The 24,627-nt window shown below is 39.3% G+C and overlaps 1 protein-coding gene across 1 annotated transcript in view; it reads left to right on the forward strand.

The window, feature by feature from the left end:
• The first annotated feature begins 4,050 nt into the window (after nucleotides 1–4,050).
• The window catches only part of WDR44 (WD repeat domain 44), an 81,800-nt gene continuing 61,223 nt past the window's right edge, over nucleotides 4,051–24,627 (forward strand). Inside the window, exon 1 of the mRNA XM_055338824.1 lies at nucleotides 4,051–4,508. Coding sequence (XP_055194799.1) covers nucleotides 4,432–4,508 — 77 coding nt within the window. The 5' untranslated portion in view covers nucleotides 4,051–4,431. The remainder of the gene's footprint in view (nucleotides 4,509–24,627) is intronic.

Below are 24,627 nucleotides of genomic sequence, written 5' to 3' on the forward strand. Positions count from 1 at the left end.
TTGGACCTAAGAATTTTTGGCCATCAGAATTCTGATACTTCAAAATCCATAAAAACTCTCACAGAGATTGCAATATTAAATCAGTTCATGCCAATATTGTATCTCAAATCATCTAACTCTGTATATAAAAAGTTTTCCCCTGATTTATCACTTTAGCTCTTGTTTGTAAAAAAAAAAATTAAAGCTTACACTTGTGACAGTCTTGTTACTGATGCTCCCAGTGATTACCTGAGTTTGGAGCAAAATTGGCTTCAAGTATACTGCCAGTTTGTATTATTCTTGCCAAGAGAGTGAACATCCCATAGACAAATTGTTCCATACACTGGCTGTGACCTGTTGCCTTTGGAACTCCTAAGTAGAGTTTATGCTTTTCAGATAAGGAGACATAAAAAATTTTCCTCAACTCACTTTAGCCTCAGACCTGGGTAGTTTTTAAAGTCACTAGAAAGGAGCCAGGTAGGAAAAGGTTTTATTCTCATTCTTATCTCTATGTATGATTTTGTGGCATCATATGATTCTGTTGTGAAACTAATTCAAATAACCATTTAATATGCATGTACTTTCAGTTCTGGGGCACCTCAGAAAATAATATTCTATGGACCAAAGGTGGGTAAAATTTTCTGTAAAGAGCCTAATAGTAAATATTTTAGGGCCTTGTGGACCATACAGTCTCTGTCCCAACTACTCAACTCTAAAAGTAGACATACAGGGATCCCTGGGTGGTGGAGCGGTTTGGCGCCTGCCTTTGGCCCAGGGCGCGATCCTGGAGACCCGGGATCGAATCCCACATTGGGCTCCCAGTGCATGGAGCCTGCTTCTCCCTCTGCCTGTGTCTCTGCCTCTCTCTCTCTCTGCGACTATCATAAATAAATAAAAATATTTTTTAAAAAATAAAAGTAGACATACAATACATAGACAAAAAGGCCTGGCTGTGTTCCAATAAAACTTTACAGTAGTCCTCCTTTATCCCTGGGGAATATGTACCAAGACCCCCAGTGAAACTGAACCCTGCAGTGCCTGAAACTATAGATAGTACTGAACCCTATATATACTATGTTTTTTCCTATACGCACATACATATGATAAAGTTTAATTTATAAAATAGGCATAGTAGAAGACTAACAATAATAAAACAGAATAATTGTAACAATAGACTAATAAAAGTTATGTGAATGTGGTGAATATTGTACTGTACTCACCCTTCTTGTGGTGGTATGAAATGATAAAATGCCTATATGATGAGATAAAGGAAGGGAATTGATTTAGGTGTTCTGATGTACTGTTAGATGACATGTCAGAAGGAGCATCTGTTTCTGAACCACAGCTGATCTTGGGCAACTAAAACTGCAGAAAGCGAAACCATAGATAAGGAGGAATTGCTGTATTTACAAACACAGACAGTGGGACGGATTTGTCCAGTGTATCATAATTTGCCAATCCCTGCTTTGGACCAATAGCCTCCAATTTCTTTTAATGGCACTTTGGGGCAGTCTCTTTACGCTCAGGGACCTGAACTATTTCGGCTTCAACTGGTGCAGTAATTATTTTTATCATAAGTAGAATTTTACCTGAAATTAGATTTGATTAAAAAATTTCATTTCTAATAAAGGGAAAAACTTTAAAACTACTTCCTTGGACTAAATCTAAGCTTTAAAATTTTAGATGATTCAGGCAAAACATTCTTAAAAATGGTAACAGGTGATAGGGAGTAGGGGCCTGGCTGGCTCAGTTGGTGGAGTATGTGACTCTTGATCTCAGGGTCGTGAGTTCAAGCCCCGCGTTGGGTATAGAGATTACTTAGAAATAAAATCTTTTAAAAGAAATTATGAGGTGCACTTGGGTGGCTCAGTGGGTTGAGTATCTGACTTCTGGTTTGGGTTTTGGTCATGATCTCAGGGTCATGGGATCAAGTCTTGCATTAAGCCCCTGCCCCTTCCCTTACTCGTGCTTTCTTTCTCTAAAATAAATAAATCTGTTTTAAAAATTATGACGTGCAGCACACATATGCTTTGATGTTACCAGAAACTTACTTTCTCACATAGTAGATAAAAGCATTTAAACAGGCAACTTTAATAGCTCTAAAAATGTTATCTGCTTATAATTTCTCCACTTAGACTTTTTCTAAGCATAATGTTTAAGGTACCTTAAAAGGTCCAAGAGATAGAGGGAAAAAAAAAGAAGACCCAAGAGAGGTGATATGGTATAGTAACAAAAAGCACCAATTCAAGAATCCGTATTTGGATCCATTGCTAGATTGTGAGCTCCTGGAAGACAGGAACTAAATTATCTTCTTTGTCTTTTTTCTAAGTAATCTCTACATTCAAGGCGAGGTTCAAATTCAGGACCCCAAGATCAAGAGCCACATGCTCTACCAACTGAACCAGTCAGGCACCCCAACACCAAACTCAATTTTTAAGGCAAACATAAATTCACTATTAGATGACTAGGAAGAGAATAAATTCAGGGAGTTTGCTCTTTTCACAATCCATAAGGAAAATAAGCATATCTCTCCTTGTGAGCAACAAAAATAAAAAAGTTAGTATTTGGAGATACCGTTTTATACCTGGGAAATTAACATGTTTAAAACACATAAAAGCTAATAATTACTAGACTAACAAAAATCACATCCTCACAAGGACTCAGAAATTCCTTGCGTGCAATTCTGAAATCCAAAAAGCCCTGGAAACTGAAAATGTTTTGTATTTTTAGGAACTTATTTGACAGTCAAATTGATCCAACCTAAACTTATTTGGCAGTACTATCTAACCTGAACTGATGAGGCTATTTACTGGTATTCATTTACCCCGTATGAATAATCATACGGTTTGCTACAAAAAATATTACCATATTTGAACATGCAGTGTTTCCCCTGAATTCCCTGGGATGTTACAGAAGTTACAGTATATGGCATTTGGTTTTACTCACGCACGCCAGACAAAGCTAGATCTTTTTCCAGTTGCTTTACAAGGAGAAATTTAGAACCCCATTTTAGCCTCCAAGGCAAAGAGCCCAGAGCCAATTCAGTCTTTCCTGCTGCCATCTTGAGAAGTAGTTGAGGCTGAGCAAACAGTTCCCAGAGCCCGCCAGTCATGACGTCAACGGGAAACAAAAGCGTTTCAGCGACCACCTAGAAAGTCAACGTTACCACTTTTGTGGTCAATGATCCGTCAAGAAAGAACATCTTGGTCTTTCAAAAAGTACTTACCTATTTTTATCACTGAACATTGGACAATCTAGGGTCAGAATTAAGTTACTAGCTCTTAGCTCTGCCACAGTAGTATCTGTTCAATAAATATTTACCACTGACTGATCCACATCTTGGCCAGTCTGTAAGAATTTCTCTCACATTAAGTGTGGGCAGCAACAAATATTTGTTTAGAGAAAGAGTAACTGGAAGCCTTATGCTGGCTCCGCTCCAGCAATGAATCCATCATTACTTCATGGAACTGGCACACTCCCCACGATCTCTCATGGACCCCACCCTCTGGCCAGCAGGATCGTCTCTAGGGACCTCAATCAGAGATCCTGTAGTAAACAGCGCGAGTTATTCCCGTAACGCTAGCGGTGGTGGACCTGCCTCTGCCCTAGGGTGGGATACTCTGGGCTTGGATAAATGAAGACGACGTAAATGCAAACCACAACGCCAAGGTTTCCCGACATCATTTCCTCACAAGGAAAAAAAGCAGACTCAAAACCACCCCTCTGAAGATGCGGGTCTTCGGAACTCCAGGGTTACAGGGTAAGACAATCCGCCACACCCCACCTACGTTGGGCGCACTCCCTCGGAGCCGAGGCACCACGCCGCTCCTGCGCAGGTTGTAGGCTCCTCCCTCCAGGAGGCTCTTCCCCACCCTCCTCGGCTACTTCCGTCCGTCACCGAACGCCCTCAACGCGCTTGCGCCGTTTTGATAGGCCTCTCGGGTAGCAGAAATCTGAGCGCTGCCGCTCTGGAACCGCCCCCGCCTCCTCTTCGCCCCGCCCACGCTTTAACCGGCCCCTCCCGAAATCTCGCGAGGTTAGGTGCGCGTCCGTATTTTGCGGGCAACTGGCTCTCCCAGCTGCTGTAATTGCTGCTGCGGGAGAAATTGGAGCCGCTGTCGTCGGCGCGCCCGCCCTCCCCCACAGAGAGCCACCGCCTCTTCGCTCACTCTCCTTGTACACCTATCGCCGGGAGCGGCGGCTGCAACAGTCCCTGGACCCACCGCCACCTCCTCAGGCTGCCGCTTGACTGGTCGTTCCCGCAGCGCGGCAGCTGACGGCGGCCCCCTGCTCCTCACCGGCTCCTCACTCTAGATCGTCTCCTCCGTCCCTATCCTCGCCCGGGACCCACCTCCTCACGGTCTCGCCGGGGAGGAGGACGACAAGGAGGAGACGAAAGTCACCCTCCCTCCAGGCGGCGCCGGCCCCCTCACCCGCGGGTGTGTCCTATAAATGGCGTCGGAAAGCGACACCGAGGAATTCTTTGATGCTCCTGAAGATGTGCACCTAGGGGGCGGCTACCCTGTAGGGTAAGTAACTGGAGCTATGACCCAGAAGCCGGGCGCACCGGTCCCCCGGTTTCCCCTGTGCCTTCCCCCCGGCACCCCTCCCAGGTCTCGCTGTGTCCGCCACCGCTGCTTCTCTGTTCTCACTCCGGCACTACAGAGGGATTCGGGGGAGGGGGAACGGCCCACCTTGGCAAAACCTCCTCCTTTCCCTGGGGAGCGGTCCCTGGGGCTAAGGAGCCCCTTTCTTGTCTTGCCCTGCTTTCTTCGAGGTGGGACACCTTACGTGTCCGAGAGCCAGCGATTTGTATTTGTGAGGTTCAGCGTTTTACCTTCGAAACATCCGTTTTGGCCTTGGGGACCACAGAGCAGTAACAGAAGAAATTGCACTTCCCGCTGGTTCTCTTCTTTTGCCGCTAACTTACCTATTCGTTTCAAAGGTAGCTTTAATTATCCACCGTCCTCTTCGTTGTATAGAAAGAAAAGGAGCGGCAGAGGGAAAGGTTGGATATTTACTTAGGAAAGTCCTCTAGCTGATGTACCTAGATCAACAGTGTTTTACTAAAATAGCACCTCACCGTGAGGCAAAGGAAATCGAAGACACAGTCCTTACCATTAGGGAGAATGCCGTCTTAAAAGGATAGCCGGCCACAATTGTACATAACCAACTACAGAAATACAAGTGCTGAGTAATCTGGTCGTTGGAAGAGCCACAGCTTTGTGTTATTTATCTAATTCTGCAAGATGTTTTAATGATGATTAGTTTGAGAGATTCTGAGTAAGAAAGTGCAGTAGTTGGAATGCTTTGCTTGTCTGGGACTGCTTGACTGGGACTTCTACTTACTGACTCCTCCACTTTTGAAAGTTGAAACAGGATTTAAAGCTATTTTGCCGAACTCCTCTACGGAATTGGGTGGAAGTAGAGGCAGTGAAATATATTTTCATGCTGTAAGAACTCGAGAATTAGTGAAATTTGTATATTAATATAAGTAGACACTAATACGGTTACAGGAATTTAGCTGCCTTCAATTCCCAAATTTTCCCCATGGAAGAAACACTGCTTAATGCAAATAAAGTTATTTGTACTTTCTAGAAGTCATTCTAAAGCTTAATATATTTTATATATAACATATAGCAAAAAAGTTACAGCAGCAAAATCAGAAAGAAATGTATGTTGTAGATGGCAGATGTGTTTCCACCAGCCTTCCTATCACTATTACGAGATTTTTAGGTGGCAAGGGCCAATCTTGAGTAGGCACTGAGTCTCCTTCAAGTTCAGTATCTGAAACAAGTTCATAGCTAGATGGTAGAGGATTGAAAATACTTTTGGCGTTCCAAAATGTTTGGATTCCCTTGAAATTAAATTTTGTTTTTGTGGCTTTCCCCTTTGAACTGTCGATTTAGGTTGAATGATATACCTAATCGGTTAATGCTTTTGAGTGTGTGTGGAGTGGGGGAAGGAAATAACTATGTATATGATTGTAATCATTTTAGAAATATGTGAATATTGTTCCTTCTCAATGAACGAAACATTTAATTTTGAAGAACAGTTATATCAGGAGTTTATTTTGTCTAGTACTTGGCACAGAGAAAGAACCCAAATGTCCATTCCCTTGTCCTTTCCTGGAATTAACAAATTTAACTTCACACAGTGGTTACTTTGAGAGGAAGTATGCAGAACTTGGAGCTATTTAACTTATTTAAATCCAGTGAGTCATTTTGATAGAATTGATAGAATCACTTCTTGCCTCTTGGGATAATAGAGCTTCTCAAGTACTTTGATCCTTTGATAGTAGGTGAAAAGTAAAAACGTCTCTTGGGACCTAACCTTCTAATTTTAACTCTAACTTCTCCAAATATTAATGGTGTTGAACTCTATGGGTAAAGCTATAGTGTCAGTCTGTGAATTTCATGCCTCCCATCTGTATTAGTAGGGGGGATTTGGAAGAGAATTAGATTCATCCGGACAATTGCATCTGAAAAGAACTAGTAGTACTGGGAGGACTGAAAATGGTTGGCATCATTGATATTTCCTCTGTTGTGACAGGTTTTGTCTTTCGTGTAAGGTACCTTGAAGAGAAATGCAAATAGAAATCTTGATTTGTGGAAATAGATGGTATCACTAGATATCTGGTCATCAGAAATATCTTCTGTCCCTTGATTGAACTGCAGTGGCACACCATACAAACTCTTAAGAATTTAACAAACTGAGTTTGCAAACTTTAAGAAATTTTCCTTGCTGATGGGTGTACCACAGTACATAGATCATTTCATCAAATTGTAGTGAACCGGGCAGCCCCGGTGGCTCGGCGGTTTAGCGCCACCCTCATTCCGGGGTGTGATCCTGGAGACCCGGGATCGAGTCCCATGTCGGGCTCCCTGCATGGAGCCTCCTTCTCCCTCTGCCTGTGTCTCTGCTTCTCTCTCTCTCTCTCTGTGTCCCATGAATAAATAAAATAAAATCTTTAAAAAAGAAAAACAAATTGTAGTAAACTGATTCACAAGTGAAAGTTATTTCATATGTTTTGTTAATCAGAATCCAAATACACAGTCCATTTCCTGAAATTGATTTCTTCTGTTCCCTTCAGTGGTGTCTTCAGTTTTGTTGTTCTACTCTTTAGAGGCTAAAGATCAGCCCAGTTTCTAAATAGAAAGACTTCATTCCAGTACTGCCTACTTTTCCACAGTGGCAGATCTTCTCCAATTGCCCAGCTTTGCAATATTCACCACATATATTTATATTTTTTTAATTTAATTTTCGGTTTTTTAAGATTTTATTTATTTGTGAAAGAGAGAGAGGCAGAGACACAGGCAGAGGGAGAAGCAGGCTCCATGCCAGGAGCCTGATGTGGGACTTGATCCCAGATCACACCCTGGGCCAAAGGCAGGCGCCAAACCGCTGAGCCACCCAAGGATCCTGTATTTTTTTAATTTTCAGAAAGATTTTTATTATTTGAGAGAGAGAGCACAAGCAGGGGGAGCTGCAGAGGGAGAGGGGGAAACAGGCTCCCCACTGAGCAAAGAGCCCAACTTGGGCTTGATCCCAGGACCCTGGGATCCTGATCTGAGCTGAAGGCAGATGAATAACCAATTGAGCCACCCAAGCGCCCCTATAACACCACATTTATAATGCTTAATTTTGATTGATATTTTAGGTCATATTTCCTTGTTTTCTCCATTTTTATGTATGAGGAACCTTAGGCTCAGAGAGGTTAATGAATTGGCTTATGAAACACAGCTTGTAAGTGATAGAATTGGGATTTGAAGCCAGTTTTTCAGACTCCTAGTCCAGCATTTTTTTTCCAGTACATCATAGCTATGCCACACTGTGTGTGTGTGTAGAGATTCTGGAGTAGAATGCTTTAGGACCAGCTTGCTGAATTGAACTGATGCATCTATTTAAAACTGGCAGCCCACTTTTCAGTTCTCTTGGCTAGAAATTCCCACTCTTCTCTTTCAGGAATGTTTATTTTGTCAGATATGATTTTTTTTTTTGGTGGGCAGAAAGCAAAATTTATTGAGAGTACAAAGCTCCTGAAGAGGGAGGGGACCCAAGAGGGTTCCCTAAGATAGGGATTTAATAACATCATACCATGTTACAGCTAGAAGGGGCATCTAGTTAAATTTCTGCATATAAATTATTGTGGGGGCACCTGGGTAGCTCAGTCAGTTAAGTGCTTTCCGTTAAGTGTCTGCCTTGGGTTCAGGGTTTAGGACCCTGGTGGGATCAAGCCTGGCAGCCCCACATCTGACTCCCTGCTCAGCAGGGAGCCTGCTTCTCCCTCTGCTGCTCCCCCTGCTTGTTCTCTCTCACTCACTCTCTCTCTCTCTCTGCTAAATAAATAAATAAATAAATAAATAAATAAATAAGAAAACCAAATACATACATACATACATACATACATACATACATAAATAAATAAATAAATAAATAAATAAGAAAACCAAAGCCTAATGAGGGAAAGTGACTTGTCCAAGGTGCCGCAGCAAAGTAATGGCAATTAGGACTAGAATCCAGGTCAGTTTTGCAGTCTTTCATTCTTTTTGCTACTTTGCTATGTTTTGATAAAGCAGGAAAGGGAGGAGGAAGTGTGGTATAGTAGAAAAAGCCCTGGACTCTGAGTCATTTCATTTCCTCATCTTTAAATTGAGATTACAGCCTGAGAACTTCCAACTCTAAAAGTCTGTCATCGTGTTGAGGTTTAATAGTGTGCTTTTATTGGTAAACTTTTGTTCTTGGGAAATCTTTCCATGATTTTCAAGATGAATGCTCCTGCTAGTTGAATGGATCATACATACACACACTAAAGATGGACAGTAAGAACATGTTATAAAAATAAATGTGACATTTTGAGCATTCTTTATTTTTTAGTGGCAACCAAAATATTTTTGAGGCCTTGAAAGGATGGATAGAATGGTAACATTTTTAGGATAGGAAAGGATGAGAAATCATTCAATGCAGCCTTCTGATTTTTTAAATATATTTTATTTATTTATTCATGAGAGGCAGAGACATAAGCAGAGGGTGAAGCAGGCTCCATGCAGGAAACCTGACATGGGACTCGATCCTGGGACTCCAGGATCACGACCTGAGCCTAAGGCAGACGCTTAACTGCTGAGCTACCCAGGCGTCCCATACCCTCCCATTTAACTGAGAGAAACCTAGGTTTAGAGAGGGAAAGTCAACCCATTGCTGATTAGTGGCAGACTTGAAACTAGAACCCAGGTCTCCTGATTATTCATTTGTACCATGCTGCCTTGTCTGTGGAAGGAGGGAAAGTATTGGTAGCTATCCCTGCTCTAGGTTACTGGCACTTACCCTATTAGTGGGGTATTGAGATGGTCTCCTATCTACGGTGGTTCTGTTTTGTCATGCCCTGATGTCAGAGGACATGGACTGTTCTGTCTAGGATTCTAGCTTTTGCCCACTAATTTTCTCCAGATCAGGATAAAAACCGGTGGCAGAATAGTTGATCTAAGAACAGTGATTGTTATTCAGTTTAGTTTCAGGAGTCTAGTAGGAGCCCCAGTCAGTCTTTTTTTTTTTTTTTTTAATAGGCTCCATGCTCAACATGGGGCTTGAACTGACGACCTTGAGATCAAAAGTTGCATGTTCTACCATTTGAGCCAGACAAGTGCCCCACTAGTCTTTCATTTTAGATTGGAGTAATGGTGAAGTCTTTATTTTTTTTAAGTCATGAGAACTGAGATCAGTCTGTTCTGAAGAATTGTTCAATCTGAAAACAAAAGTTGCATAGCCGCCTTTGTTGAAAACTTAAGCTTCTCACTTTACTTAGGCATCAGAAATATTTCCCTCTGAAGTGAAAATAGATACAAGTTTCGATTAAAAACATTTGTGCAATATGGGTTACTTTAGGAAAGATTCCTTAAAATGGCTGTTCATAGACTGGCATTTAATCAGATTATATTTATAAATCCCAGATTATTATTGATTGCTTTTGGCATTGTGGATTGATAGAAATATATTTGTAAAAGCTGTTTATCACACCCACGTAATTTCTGATAGAAATATATTTGTAAAAGCTGTTTATCACACCCACGTAATTTCATGTTGAAGCGGGTGTGTGTGTGTGTGGGGGGGGAACAGACCTACATGTAAGGTAAATTCAGGCTCTAAATTTAGTGACCTCCAACTGTCAATTGGTGATTCATGGAGATAGGACAGTTCATATTAGTATGGCAGTTTGGGGGCTCACTTTTAATCTGTACAAACTCCTGTAAACTGAAAACCTTACTTGGCTCTTGTGATAACCTATTGCATAACATAGAGTAGATAAAATTTAATTTTTAAGATGTTGAAAACCTATGTAGTTTTAGGATGTTGGCAGTTCAGTGGTGGGCTTACTGAACAGTAAATAATTTCTGATTGTTGGTATTTGAGACTTGCTGGGTAACCTTTACATTATACAAACTTCCTTGTGTTCTCTTCATTGTTTTAACTTTGACAAAGTCAGGTGAATTTACCAGGCAAACCCCTTAAAGATGCTGTTTGTTTCCTCCTCATACTCTGCATGCAATTCTGATAATTACTTCCTGGGGTAGTGTAGGTGGAGGAAGGGTTTGGTTGATGGGGGTGGTGATTGAGGCAGAGGGGGTGAGGATAGCCCCAGCAGCCAATATAGAGACCAGGTTATAAGGCTGCTTCCTGGAGCTTAGATAATTGAGATAAAACAAAGCACACCATTTACTATTGTTTTAGATTCGCATCTACACTGTGAACTAAATAATCCTTTTTGTAAGAGATTAATAGCTCATAAGAAATACCTTAAACAAAATTTAAAGTAACAAAAACTGTAGGTAACTTATGATGTCCTCCTGATATCTAACTTAAATTGATAAACAACCTACATTTCTGTTTTTCTACCCAGAGCTAAACTAATTTCTACAAACTTTCACTCGGCCTCTCCTCTTTTAGCTGTGGGATATTATTCAGATAAACCTTTAATTGGGGGCTTTCCTTACTCTTTAGAGCAGAACCCCATTCTCTTATTTCAGACTGAGTGGGCTTTGTGTTAGTTTGTCATCTCATGATTTAAAATTGAGGAAAAAGCATGTGAAACTTAATGTGGGCCTCATACCTGACGGCAACCCCTATGTTTTTCCCCAGTCAGTATACAAATTTATCTTGGTTGCCATAGCAACCAGCCTATCAGTTATTCTTCTAGCTCCTTTGCCTTGTCTCAGCTACTAGGATTACCATATAATCAGGTTCTGTTAAAGCTCTTCAGGTTTTAGTATTTTATTGCCAGCTGCAGCTGTCTGGCAGTTTATAGTTTGGCATTCCATCTGGGTAAATTAGTTTTAAGTCCGCAAAACCTTTTTGTCTCCAAACATTTTAAGCCTTCAGAATTTAAAAAGAATGCATTTAGGCAACAGTTCCTCACACTAATGTTCCCAGTTCCATTGTTAGTCATTGTCTTGAAGATTGAATACATTGCATCACTGACATCCAATGGTCATCCTTTTGTAATATCAGCTAGAATAAATTTCAAGATCAAGAGTGATCAGTTAAGAAATAAATTTGCAAATCATCACAAACTAGCTGAAGTGACATAAAAGCACCTTGATTCATCAGCAGCTACCAAATAAGCAATCTGACTTCTAACAATAATGATTTCTGTGGGTTATAGAAAGAATGACCCTTAGATTAATTCATTCTAATTTGAGAAAATTGTTTAGAAATTAGGAAAGGTTATCTTTCTTTTGCAGCCTTCGAATAAATGGGAAGGGAAAGGGAAAGACTGGATAGTTGTGGAGGTCGTTATTATAAGCCTTTCTATTTACTTGACAAGTACTTTTTAATCTCTTAAAAACCTCAATAAATGTTTACTTGTCTTGCTAAAAATAAGGATATTGAAGAGGTACCTGGCTGGCTCGGTCAGAAGAGCATGACTCTTGATCATGAGTTGGAACCCCACGCTGGATGTAGAGGTTACTTTAAAAAGGGGGGGGGGCGTTCCTGGGTGGCTCAGTGGGTTAAGCGTCTGCCTTTGGCTCAGGGCATGATCCCAGGGTCCTGGGATCAAGCCCCACATCGGGCTCCCTGCTCAGCAGAGGGCCTACTTCTCCCTCTCCCCTCTATTTCTCCCCCTGCAGCAGCACTCTCTCTCTCTCTCTCTCTTTCTCTCTGTCAAATAAATCTTTAAAAAAATTAAAAACATTGAAGAAATATTTAGGATTTATAAAATTGGTTTGTGCATTATTAGTATTTGTGTTACTGTTTGGTGCTCATGCTTATTAATATTGTATGATGTAGCTTCCAAATATGCACAATTAATAATCTCAGGTTAACTGAATTGGACAAGGTTAATCTGCTATTTAGCCAGTATTCCTGTTTCTATACATAACAATAATGTCTTTTTAAACTCAAAGTAGAATTTTAATCTTAAGATTTTTTTACTTTTCAAAACATGTTTATCTTGTTAAACTAGAAGATTATGTACTAAGATTGTAAATTTGTGAAATAATTAAATGTTCCTGGCTTGAATTCTTGTTGAAATCATGATTTGAATGGCTTCGTTTTAAGACTAATATATTCTAATCAAAACTGTGGTGAAATTCTGATAATGCTCAAAAGAGAACTTTATTTTAGTTCCACAAATAGATTTAAGGGCAGTAAAAGCTTTACTTTTCCATAGGGCCCTAATCCTGATCATTTTTATATAGAAAGTGAGGAGTGAGGGGGAAGATAAAAAAATTTTTTTTAAATGGAAATTCTGACAGAAAACCTTAATATTTTCCAGTGGGTAGCCTGTACAGAGCAAGCCATACCTGTATAAAACCTACTTGACCACTAACTGTCATAGACTGTTCCGGTACAAACTCGTTGAACTGTAGGCATTCTTATGAACCACAGGTCAAACTTTCTAGAGAACCAATGAATAGAATGTAGAAGCTGTATTCAAACCCACTTTCTCAGAAGCAAGCATCCTGGTTACTAAGTAGGCTCAAGAGAAGAGGTGGGAGTGTTTTTTTCTGGCATTGCTCTCGAACTGGAAAAACTAGCCAAGGATGAACTTAATATCCATCTCATTTACCCCCAGCTTTCTCCTTCGTTTACGCTGTGTCATTACTACAGAGATTCACTAGCATTTAATAACTTACTGTCCCTTACAACTGAGAAGGGACTGTGATGGCCACTATAACAGCTGGGTCTTTGGGACGAGTTAGGGAAAGATTGGTTAAATCGGATATAGCAGATGTGTTGGTAAGTGGGATTGGTTAGCATCACTGGTGGGGGGTAGGTTTATTAGGTTAATGGAAGACAGGTGAGCAGAATGAATAGGTAGTAGCTTGATAAAACTAGTACATTTGTGAGTGGAAGTGAGTAGGTTTGTCAATACTTTGCAATTGATATTTTGTCTATATTGGGTTGGCTTTAGAGATTAAGGCTAATGACTGAGATCAGTCTCTTTTCCTTTAAGTGAACTTTACTATCCCTGTTTTGTTCCAGGCCATAGCTCTTGGCTGTTGACCTTTAACTTTTGCCTTATTTCCCAGCAGAGAGAGATGTTCACAGCTGCTATGTAGTAGCAACAAAAGGTTTAGATGGTAATAGGGATGGTGAGTAGGCATGCTCTGTGGTGTTCCACTTCTCTTCACATTTTCTTCTACTTTTGAACTTCCTGGTTCTCCCAAATCTGCACCCCCACTCCCACCCCAGTTCCTATAAGAGTAAAGACGGAGGAAATGGCGGGGGCTGAGGCAAGGACAGTGGTTTGGATTTATGGAACCTTTGTAAGTTGAGGACATCCTGTACTCAGCAAATATTAAATGTTAACAGTGAAGCCTTGGGAGGTGTTGTCAGTTATCCCATAGTCATATCAATTTCTTGTTATCAATTTTTTCTTCCAGGGATGAATGGGTTCATAATAAGTATTATAGTCCTGTGTGTTGTTACGTGTAAAGAATAATGCCATGCTGTCAACCAGTGTTGGGCATGAGTTTTCCAAGTTACTTCTTTAGTCACATTATCTCTTCTGATTATCCTGCATCTCTATGAGGCAGAAGGGACAATTTTTGTGGGATAGGTAGGACAATTTTTATCCTAATTTTGCAAATAAAACTCAGTCCAAGGTAGATAAGGGCTAGCCAACAGAAGTGGAACTTCACTACTTTGTGGTAATTAGATTATGGTTTTGAATGAAAATATAAAACATTAGGTCTCTCCCTACTTTCCTTTTCTAAACTGTAGACATTTGTGATGTTATATTTTAAGTGTGAATTGTTAGAGTGATGAGACTAACTCTCCTGCCATTTGGGTATGTATAATTTATTGTTTAGAAAAACAAAAAGCAGGGGAATCTGGATGGCTTGGACGGTTGGGCATTTGCCTTCAGCTTGGGTCAGGATCCTGGAGTCCCAGGATAAGAGTCTCGCATCTGGCTCCCTGCTCAGCAGGAAGTCTGCTTCTCCCTCTCCTCTCCCTGCTTGTGCGCTCACTCGCTCTCTCAAATAAATAAATAAAATCTCTAAAAAAAATAAAACAATAAGCAGTATTTTTCATGTTCTTTTTAAGCTTTTATGGAATTGATTATGGTTCAGTAGCTGGGTCAGAAAATGACCTTGCTGCTGCAAGAGCTGGAATCCCAGATACTTCTAACTACATTTCATGGAGTATGTTCCTTGTTCCTAAGAGAAAACCCCTCAAGATGTGAGCTATTGCTGATTGGGCTTCTGTGCTTCATCAAAAAGTCTTGATCCTGGATTTTTTTTTCTGTGTTTGTTTTGGAGATTGTTGTCACTTGTTTACTTAGGCCACAGTTTTGGCGAGGGGGGTGTTGTTTTGCTTTTTTGGTATAACTGATCATATTTTTGGCTACAAGCCACTAATTGGAAACACAATGCTTCTTTTTTTTTCTTCCCCTTCAAAGCTGTTTTCTAGCAGTCACAATGAATGCATGTGGTAGTTATTAATATTTTCCACCTAATCAAACCTCTTTTGGCTGTCAAATTAGTAGGAAAAAATGCATTCCTCGTAGCTAATTAGAAAAATAACATTATCAGTAATTACTATTTAAGATCTAAGATTGAATAACCTTTTTATAATTAATAAATGTGCCACTCAGAATGTTTTATGTAAATAAGCATTTAAGGTAATTTGAGATTTTTCTAGAGTATTGAGTCTTTAATACATATTCATTAAAGTATGCAGAAGTAGAAATTCAAATACATAAAGCATAGTTATATAAAATTTATAAAATAAAATGCTTAATATTAAATGTACTGAAGTATGCTTATTTTTCTATTCATGACATGGAAGGAGAACATGAATAATTAAAAGCTATCAGTTACATCAAAACCTCAGTTCAGTCATTAGTTTACAACCCCTTTTTCCATTGAGGCTTTTATCATAGACAGCAGTAAATTAAAAATAAAAATAAAAAGAATGGTTTGGTTTGATTTTTGTTCCTCTGCCCATCTTTGGTAATGAGCAGTAAACTCAGAAGGAGAAAAAGGAAGAATCTCAAAGTCTGAATAATAAGTTCACTGACAATGGAATTGATTTATGTAAAAATTTTTAAAGGAGGATTGTGACAGATTCTTTAAAGTTCAAATTTTTATATAGGCTGATCCTATTGGCATTTTCTTTTTTTCTTTTTTTTAAGTAAGTTCTTCACTCAGTGTGGGACCTGAACTCACCACCCAAGATCAAGAGTCATATGTTCCACTGACTGAGCCAGCCAGGCGCCTCCACCTTTTCCTTTCTAAGATTAATACACTATTGCATGTTTTAGATAACTTGGAAAATCATATTAGCACATTAACTTGCTAAAGCTTCAGATATGGCCCATAGCCCACCCAGCCTCTTGTTTATTTTTAAAGACTAAGTTACAAAGTGATTTAGCATGACTGTGTTAGTATTGACTTCTCTAGGCAGTCATAAATTTAGTTACCTGTTTCTGTTATGATTTTACTAGAAATTACTTTAAATCATTAAGAGAGAGACGCCTGGGTGGCTCAATGGTTGAGCATCTGCCTTTGGCTCAGCGCATGATCCTGGAGTCCCAAGATCGAGTCCTACATCAGGCTCTCTGAATGGAGCCTGCTTCTCCTCCCTCTGCCTATGTCTCTGCCTCTCTGTGTGTGTGTGTTTCTTGTGAATAAATAAATAAAATCTTAAAAAAAATCATTAAGAGATGTGAGTTTTATCCAACCCACTTGGGCAAATTGGGACATTGTGAGATAGATGCCTTTCCTGGAGTTGTTTTTAATGTGGGTATTTATTGAATGTCTGTAAATGTGCAAACTAGAATGTTTTTAGTTTAGAATTCTTGAGTAGAAAAAAAAAAGAATTCTTGAGTAGGCCCAGGGAACAGATATATTTTTCTGTTATTTTTGTTAGTAAATAGATTATCAAGATGTTCTTTCAGGAATATGGCATAAAGCTGCATGAATTATATAAATCAGTTTTGAAAAATCAGGTTGTCATTTTAGACAGAATGCACATCATTGCTTAAGGATCTCCTTTAAGTTTGTAATTTATATGTGATTTAAAAAAACAAAAATATGTGACTAGATTTATATTTCTTTATGAAGTTTTCTTTGATTTTATTAAAGATTATTTATAAATGTTGCCACAAAACCTGCTTTAAAAAAACCAGCTATTGTGCCAAATTTTTTTCACCATCTATTCCCATTAATATGGATAAAATCGTTATTAGGGGTTTTTTTTTAAGATTTTATTTATTTGGTGGGACACCTGGGTGGCTCAGTGGTTGGGAGTCTGCCTTTGACTCAGGGCGTGATCCTGAGATCAAGTCCCGCATTGGGCTCCCTGCAAGGAGCCTGCTTCTGCCTTGGCTTATGTCTCTGCCTCTCTCTCTGTCTCTCATGAATAAATAGATAAATCTTTGGGAAAAAAATATTTTATTTATTTGAGAGAGAGAGCGTGTTTATGTGCATGAGCAGGAGGTAGGGGCAGAGGGAGAAGCAGAGTCCCCACTGAGCAGGGACCCTGACATAGGACTCGATCCTAGGACCCTGGGATCATGACCTAAGCTGAAGGCAGACGCTTAACTGACTGACCCCCCCCCCCAGGAGCCCAGTTATTAGGTATTTTAGATATATTCTACTTCATGGCTTTCATAGTATTTAAAACTAAAAATGGCCTTTCAAAGAATGATAGACACAGTAATTCACATCTCTAGGGTTCAGTTAATTCCCTGTTTGATTATTATAACTATATTCTTGGCTTTTTGCTAATCTTGTTAATAAATTAGTATTGCCATATATCTAGGGAAATATGAATGAGTCCGTTTTCAACAGCTTAGTTAAAACATGACATTAAGGCTGTACTAGGAAGATAAGAGTCATTTGTGATTGCCTAACACTTTCTTTCCTGCTATTCCTAGACTTTTCAGGTTGAGTTGGGATTGTCACTTTTGGTAGCAGCCAACTTAGAGTTGTGAGAATAGGTGTGGTACTGTCACAAATTATTTAATTTGTTTATTTTTACAAATGATTTGATTTTGAAAGGCCAGCAAATGATTTTCTCTTAGATCTCATTTCTTTAACTTGAGTACTGTTATTACTTGAAGGTGTTATTTGACTTACCACTTTCTATGAGTGATTTTACTCCTTCATATATGATTAATAAAACTTACCATAAAAACGTACCTAAGTAAGTTGGATGCCCAACTCTTGATTTTGGCTTGGGTCGTGATCTTAGAGTCATGAGATCGAGTCCCACCTCAGGCTTCACACTCAGCATGGCGTCTGCTTGTCTCTGCTCCTCCTCAAGGACGTTCATATGTGCTCGTGCATTCTCTCTCTCTTTCAAAGAAATAAAATCTTAAAAAATATAATAAAATCAGTATATAACACTTCAATTCCAGTTTTAAAAACAAGGCACTTAGAGCAAGATTTAAAAGCTAAAACAGTATCTTATCTAAATTTGAACTGTTTATAGTTTTTGTTCAACTGTGGTTTTTTGGCTTTGTTTTTGGCTTTGTGTTTGATGTTGTTTTCCTGCCTGGCCTAAGTGGGGAGAAAATCTTCATGCCAGGGTTTTCTGATCACCAGAACCCTTCTGATTCCTAACTTAGACTTAGCCACTTGCGTGTTGGTCTTAGTTTACCATTAGATCTTCCTTTTTCAACTTACTGGGTTTTAGAAATCAAAACTCTTTAATTACCTGCTTACTTTAATGACTTGGTAAGGCCTTATCTGTGCTCATAGCCTATTCACCTCAAGAACCTTAGAATCCCAGCACCTTCTTTGTACAGGCAAGCTGTTTTTTTGTTCTGCTCAATTCAGTTCCCTGACAAACTGCTTAAGCTTATTTTACTTTTGTAGTTTCCTGATGGCAAAGGCAAAAAGAAGAGGATAAAAACAAAATCACACTGTAGGGTAATTCTCTGTTAAGCCCTTGGTAGTCACCTTCTTATAAAAAAATAAAGTTTCCCCAGCTTTATTCCAGCTGACTCACTTATACTCCTTCTTCCATATCATTGTTCCATTTTACCTCTTTAGGAGTCTGTCAGGAATTTTGCAAGAGGCTCCTTCAAGAGCCAACCACCTTTTTTTTCTCAGAGCCTAGAAAAAGGTGTGTCCTCTTACAGAAAAAGAAGACTTTGTCCATGTTTTTGTGTGTTGCCAAATTATCTTGGTATATTTTCACCTAGTGTAGTACGAAGTCTAGAGATGTGAATGTTAAGTGTGAGATTGCTCTTAATATTTTATTTGTGTACTGCAGGAGGTGGGTCTTTGAGTTCCTTGTTGTTTAGTTGACTATGAAGCAGGTGGCAAATAGAGGTTTAGTTTGCACTCTCCTTCCTCCCTGTTCTCAAAAGGCTTACAGATTGTGTTTGTTTGCTTTTCAGATAACAACCCTCAGGTAAGAGGTAAAGGAACATCAAGCCCAAAAGGCAGAAGGATGTGTCTGTAGCTAAAGGGTGAGAACCTTAGAGGTAGGGTGGTTTATGGGATCTGGCTCTTTGAAACCACAGAAATGCAGTGTTCTTTTCAAAAGCAGACTTAAGCACATGCACCATGATTTTAAGGCCTCATTAACCTAGAGCCTCATCATATGAGTGCTGAAGATTTAATTTTAAAATTGGGAAAGGTGATCCAATGATTGCCTGGAGAGAAACCACTTGCTGAAGCTCTGAAAAACCAAGAATCCTACCTATAGTCAGACATGTCAATACCTGATTTCAAAACGTGGGTTTTGCAGTAAGCCAGGCAAAACAGTGCATGCAACTAGCTTCTGTTTGGGGGAATTTATAAAGGTTCTTTTTTTTAATAGATTTATTTATTTATTCATGAGAGACACAGACTCAGAGAGAGAGGCAGAGACACAGGCAGAGGGAGAAACAGGCTCCTTGCAGGGAGCCTGATGCGGGATTTGATCCTGGATCCTGGGATCATGATCTGAGCCGAAGGCAGGCGCTCAACCGCTGAGCCACCCAGGCATCCCTATAAAGGTTCTTAATACACACTTGTATTGATTGCCATTCAAATCTAGAGCTATTAGTGATTCTGGTTGTGGAAGGATTTTGAGATTATGTAATGACAGACTTGGGAAGCACATACCTCATGTTGCAGTATTTTGATTGACAAATACTGCATCTGAAATATTTCTAGTGTCCTTTTTATAACATGAAGAGTGCCCTAAAAAGATTTTGTATATATAGTAATTGAATTTCTATTTATTTATTTATTTATTTATTTATTTATTTATTTATTTAGTGTGAGTGTGTGAAAGGGGTAGGCACAGTGGAGGCAGAGGTAGGAGAGAATCTTTTTTTTAAAAAAGATTTTATTTATTTATTAATGAGAGACACTGAGAGAGAGATGCAGAGACACAGGCAGAGGGAGAAACAGGCTCCACGCAGGGAGCCTGATGTGGGACCTGATCCAGGGACTCCAGGATCCTGCCCCGGGCCGAAGGCGGTGCTAAACCACCAAGCCACCCAGGGATCCTGAGAGACAGAATCTTAAGCAGGCTTCATGCTCAGTGCCAAACCCAACCGGGGCTTGATCTCACAACCCTGAGATCATGACCTGTGCCAAAATCAAGAATGGACACTTAGCAGACTGAGCCCCCCAGGCACTCCCTATTTATTTATTATTAAAGGTTTTAGTTTTTTAAGTAATCTCTGTACCCAATGTGGGGCTCGAACTCACAACCCCAAGATCAAGTGTCACATGCTCCACCTACTTTGCCAGGTAGGTGCTAGTTGAATCCCCTTTTAATGACAACATAATTTTAATTGATATTGATCTAGAAAGTTGGCTATTGACGTTGACCTATATAAGTTAACCTCATTTTGAACATGTTGACTGAGGACAGCTTCAAAATGATATAGATATCTTTAAATAATGATTATAAGTCAATTTACATATCTAGAGATTTTGTCAGTTTGTTGCAGTAGCCATCTTGTTCTTGTTTTTTATGAGGGGACAATATAAGCCAACATAATTAAGCTAATATACCTTCCTACTCTTCACTGAGTGCTTTTGAAAAATGTACTTAACTGCATTTATACAGTGGTATTTGCATTTAGGCATATATACTGAATGCACTGTGGGAAAGCTTTGACTGAATTCACACAAGTGCAATTTTTTTTCCTGATCAGTGAACACTATTGAATACTTAGATGAATATTTATATGATGACATTGACCAGGCAATTCCTCCCACTTTTTCTCTTTATCACACACTAACAGATCATAGGGTTAATTGTCCACTTAATTAACTTGGGTGTGGAGTGGAGTTGCCAGATAAGATACAGAACTGCCAGTGAAATTCCAATTTTAGATAAACATACAGAAAATGTATTCGTTATCTGAAATTGGAATTTAACTGGGCAGCCTATATTTGTAGTTGCTAAATCTGGCAGGCCTAGGTGGGGAAGAAGTGGAAGGAGACTGGTGGATATGGGCATAGTTGTGAGATTTAAATACATCTATTGTGTAATGATAAAGGTAGCCTTTATTCTGACAGGAATACTCAAATTTTTTGAGTGCGGTGTTTATTTTAGAGTCCAACACTTTTTTCTGTGAAAGTGCATCAGTGAAAACAAAGCTCAGAAATAACGAAACTTAACAATGTATTGTTTAGGGATAACTTACGCTTTTAAATGATAAAGTAAGAAAGAACAAAAAACAAATCTGGGCTAGTGGTGTCCTCTAAGGGAAAGGCAGCAGATAGAGTAGACCAACACAGTAGCCATACTGGTCTTGATGCTATACTCATTTTCAGGTGACATGGTAAATCTCAGTTCCTTTTATTTGTTATGTTTCATAATGACATGCATATACTACATACACTTCTTTGTACATATCAAATATAAAATAACAGTTTAGAAGTTAAAAATATGTTTCAATGAGAAAATTAGATAATATGCAAAGTTTCACTGCCTGTACTTTGCAAAATAAATCCCAAATCCAAAAAGTAAAGAGGCATTCATTTCTTCCTTATCTTCTCCAGGATAGTTAGTATCCTTAGTTTTATATATCATTCTACTTGGTTTCTGGAACATTGACTAAATTGGTTTCTCTTTTTCAGGTATGTTCTATCTCATCAGTATTTCTCTTAAAATGTGGATATCCCAATGGTACATAGTTTTATTTATTTGTTTATTTTAAAGAGGGAGAGAGAGAGAATCCCTAGCAGACTCCCCACTCAGCATGGAGCCTGACATGGGACTTGACCTCACGGCCTGAGCTGAAATCAAGTCGGACACTTAAATGACTGAGCCATCCAGGCGTCACTGGTACACAGTATTCTTAAGGGTGTTCTTATCAGTGTGAAGTAGAACAGAATTTACCACTCCCCTTGCCCTGGGCATAGTAGTTCTGTTAACTCAGTTTAAGATTACACTAGTTTTTTCAGCCACCCTATTACAGCCTCTACTGTGAGCAATCAACAAAAATATCTAAATGTTTTGACCTGGTTTGCTGTTAAGTCATATCTCTCCAATCATGCATTTTACATTTATCCCTACTATGTTGCATTCTGTTAAGATTGGGCTTCTTGGTCTAATGTATTAAAATATTTCTGAGTCTTGTCAGCTAGTATATTCCCTATCCCTCCTACTTTGTGTCATCTGCAAATTTGGTAGATGTACCATCAGTGTCCACATTCAAGACATTAATAAGAATAAGGGGGGGGGCATCTGGGTGGCTCAGTGGTTGAGCATCTGCCTTTGGCTCAGGTCATGACCCCAGGGTCCTGGGATCGAGTACCATACCATATCAGGCTCCCCAGGGGGAGCCTACTTCTCCCTCTGCCTGTGTCTCTGCCTCTCTCTGTCTCTCATGAATAAATACATAAAATCTTTAAAAATAAATGAATAAGTAGGATTGAGGCACCTGGCTGACTCAGTCAGTAAAGCATGAGACTCTTGATCTCGGGGTTGTAAGTTGGAGCCACACATTGAGTGTAAAGATCACTTTAAAAAATCTTTAAGATGGGTAGCCCAGGTGGCTCAGCGGTTAGCACTGCCTTCAGCCCAGGGTGTGATCCTGGAGATCTGGGATTGAGTCCCACATCAGGCTCCCTGCATGGAGCCTGCTTCTCCCTCTGCCTCTCTCTCTCTCTCTCTCTCTCTCTCATGAATAAATTAATAAAATCTTTAAAAAAAATAAAAAAATCTTTAAGAAAAAAAGTAGAATAGAGCACAGGAGAAATTATTTAATAGTTTCTTATGGTTTTTCATTGATCCACTAATCAGCTACCTTGAGTAATGTTCAACCAGTTATAAACCTACCTGAATATATTCTAGCCTACATCTCTTTGTTGTCTACAAGGCTATCTGTGGCTGGCTTAGTCAGTAGAGCATGTGACTTTTGATCTCTGGGTTGTGGGTTGGAGCCCCACATTGGGTGTAGAGATTACTTAATAAAATATTTTTTTAAAAAAAAAGGATATTGTGAGAGTATTATAAAATTTAGTGCTTAAATCCAGATTTTTTTTGCATGTGTACAATATTCCCTTTATATCATAGGCCAGTAACCCTATCAGAAAAGGAAATTAGGTTAATCTCATATGACAGGCTTTCTGTGAATACTTACTCTTAATGATTATCTTTTACCCACACCTAGGGCCTTTAAACCATTAATGTACTTAAGAATTTTGCTTAGAATTGAATCTGTGTATAGTTTTTACATCTACTTTCCACTGTTAACCATTGAGTGGTTTTTTTTTTTCATTTTCTTCTTCCAGACTCTGATTCTTTAAAGGTTTTAGATAAGGGAGTAAGCTGTGTAAATTCTCAGGGTATGCTGGGATATAATTTGTCTAGGACAGGAGAACTGAACTCATTTAGATTATCTAAGTACTTTCATCTCCTTGAATGCTTTGAGATTCAGTTTCCTCGTTCTATGATTTGTTTTTCCTTTTCTGGTTTGACTCTCAGTAATCTTAATTGGAAAAAAGAAAGAATTGAGACAGCCTTTTCCATTCTAATATTTGTCTATACATATAAGCAGACCTGTACCTTTTGTTATTCTTACTCTGAATATAAATCAAAGCTGGTATTTTTTTTTTAAAATACCAGCACATTCTGAGCACCAATCTTTCTGATATTGTTCTTACAGGTTTTTGCAGTTTCTTTGGATATGTGCCCATTCCATCCCTACAATTTCTTCTGCATGTTTTCCTTTAAAATATTTTTTATGACATGACATTGTGGAGATGCAGTGAACAAAATTCGGACCATGAGAATTTCTACAGGATGAACAACCTAGTTTCTTTTTGTTGTTTGGTTGGGTTTTTTAAGACTTAATTTATTTTATTTATTCATGAGAGAGAGAGGCAGAGACATAGGCAGAGGGAGAAGCAGGCTTCCTGTGGAGAGCCTGATGTGGAACTCAGTCCCAAGACCCCAGGATCACGACCTGAGCCAAAGGCCAGATGCTCAACCACTGAGCCACCCAGGTGCCCCAAGACTTATTTTTTTTTCTAGAGCAGTTATAGGTTCACAGCAAAATTGAGAGGAAGGTACAGAGATTCCCCATTTACCTCCTCCCACTCACACATGCATAGCCTCCCACATTATCAACATCCACATCAGAGTGGTGCACTTGTTACAGTTGATGAGTCTACACTGACATAATCACCCGAAGTACATAGTTTACCTGAGATGAACACTCTTGGTGTATATTCTATAGGTTTGGATAAATGTATGACATGTACCCTTCATTATAGTATCATAAAGAGTAGTTTCACTGCCCTAAAAATCCTCTTCAGGATGAAAAACCTATTTCTTCAATATATAAACTGCAAGAAATAAGAGATTGAAGGGGAACCTATTGATTGAGAGAGCCAATAGACTGTAACACATGGACCTTATTTGGGTATTAATTAAAAGGAACCAGCTGTAAAAAAAAAGAGATAATCTGGGCAATATGAATTCGTGACTGTATAATAGGGTATTGTTAAATTTGATAGTACTGTGATGTTTTAAATAGAAGTCTTTTATTTTTTTATTTTGTATTTTTTAAAAAATATTTTATTTATTCATGAGAGACACGGAGAGAGGGGCAGAGATGGGCAGAGGGAGAAGCAGGCTCCATGCAGGGAGCCCGATTTGGGACTCGATCCCGGGTCTCCAGGGAGCCCAATGTGGGACTCGATCCCGGGTCTCCAGGGAGCCTGATGTGGGACTCGATCC

Source organism: Nyctereutes procyonoides, unplaced genomic scaffold, assembly GCF_905146905.1.
Source record: "Nyctereutes procyonoides isolate TBG_1078 unplaced genomic scaffold, NYPRO_anot_genome, whole genome shotgun sequence".
NCBI classification, from domain to species: domain Eukaryota; kingdom Metazoa; phylum Chordata; class Mammalia; order Carnivora; family Canidae; genus Nyctereutes; species Nyctereutes procyonoides.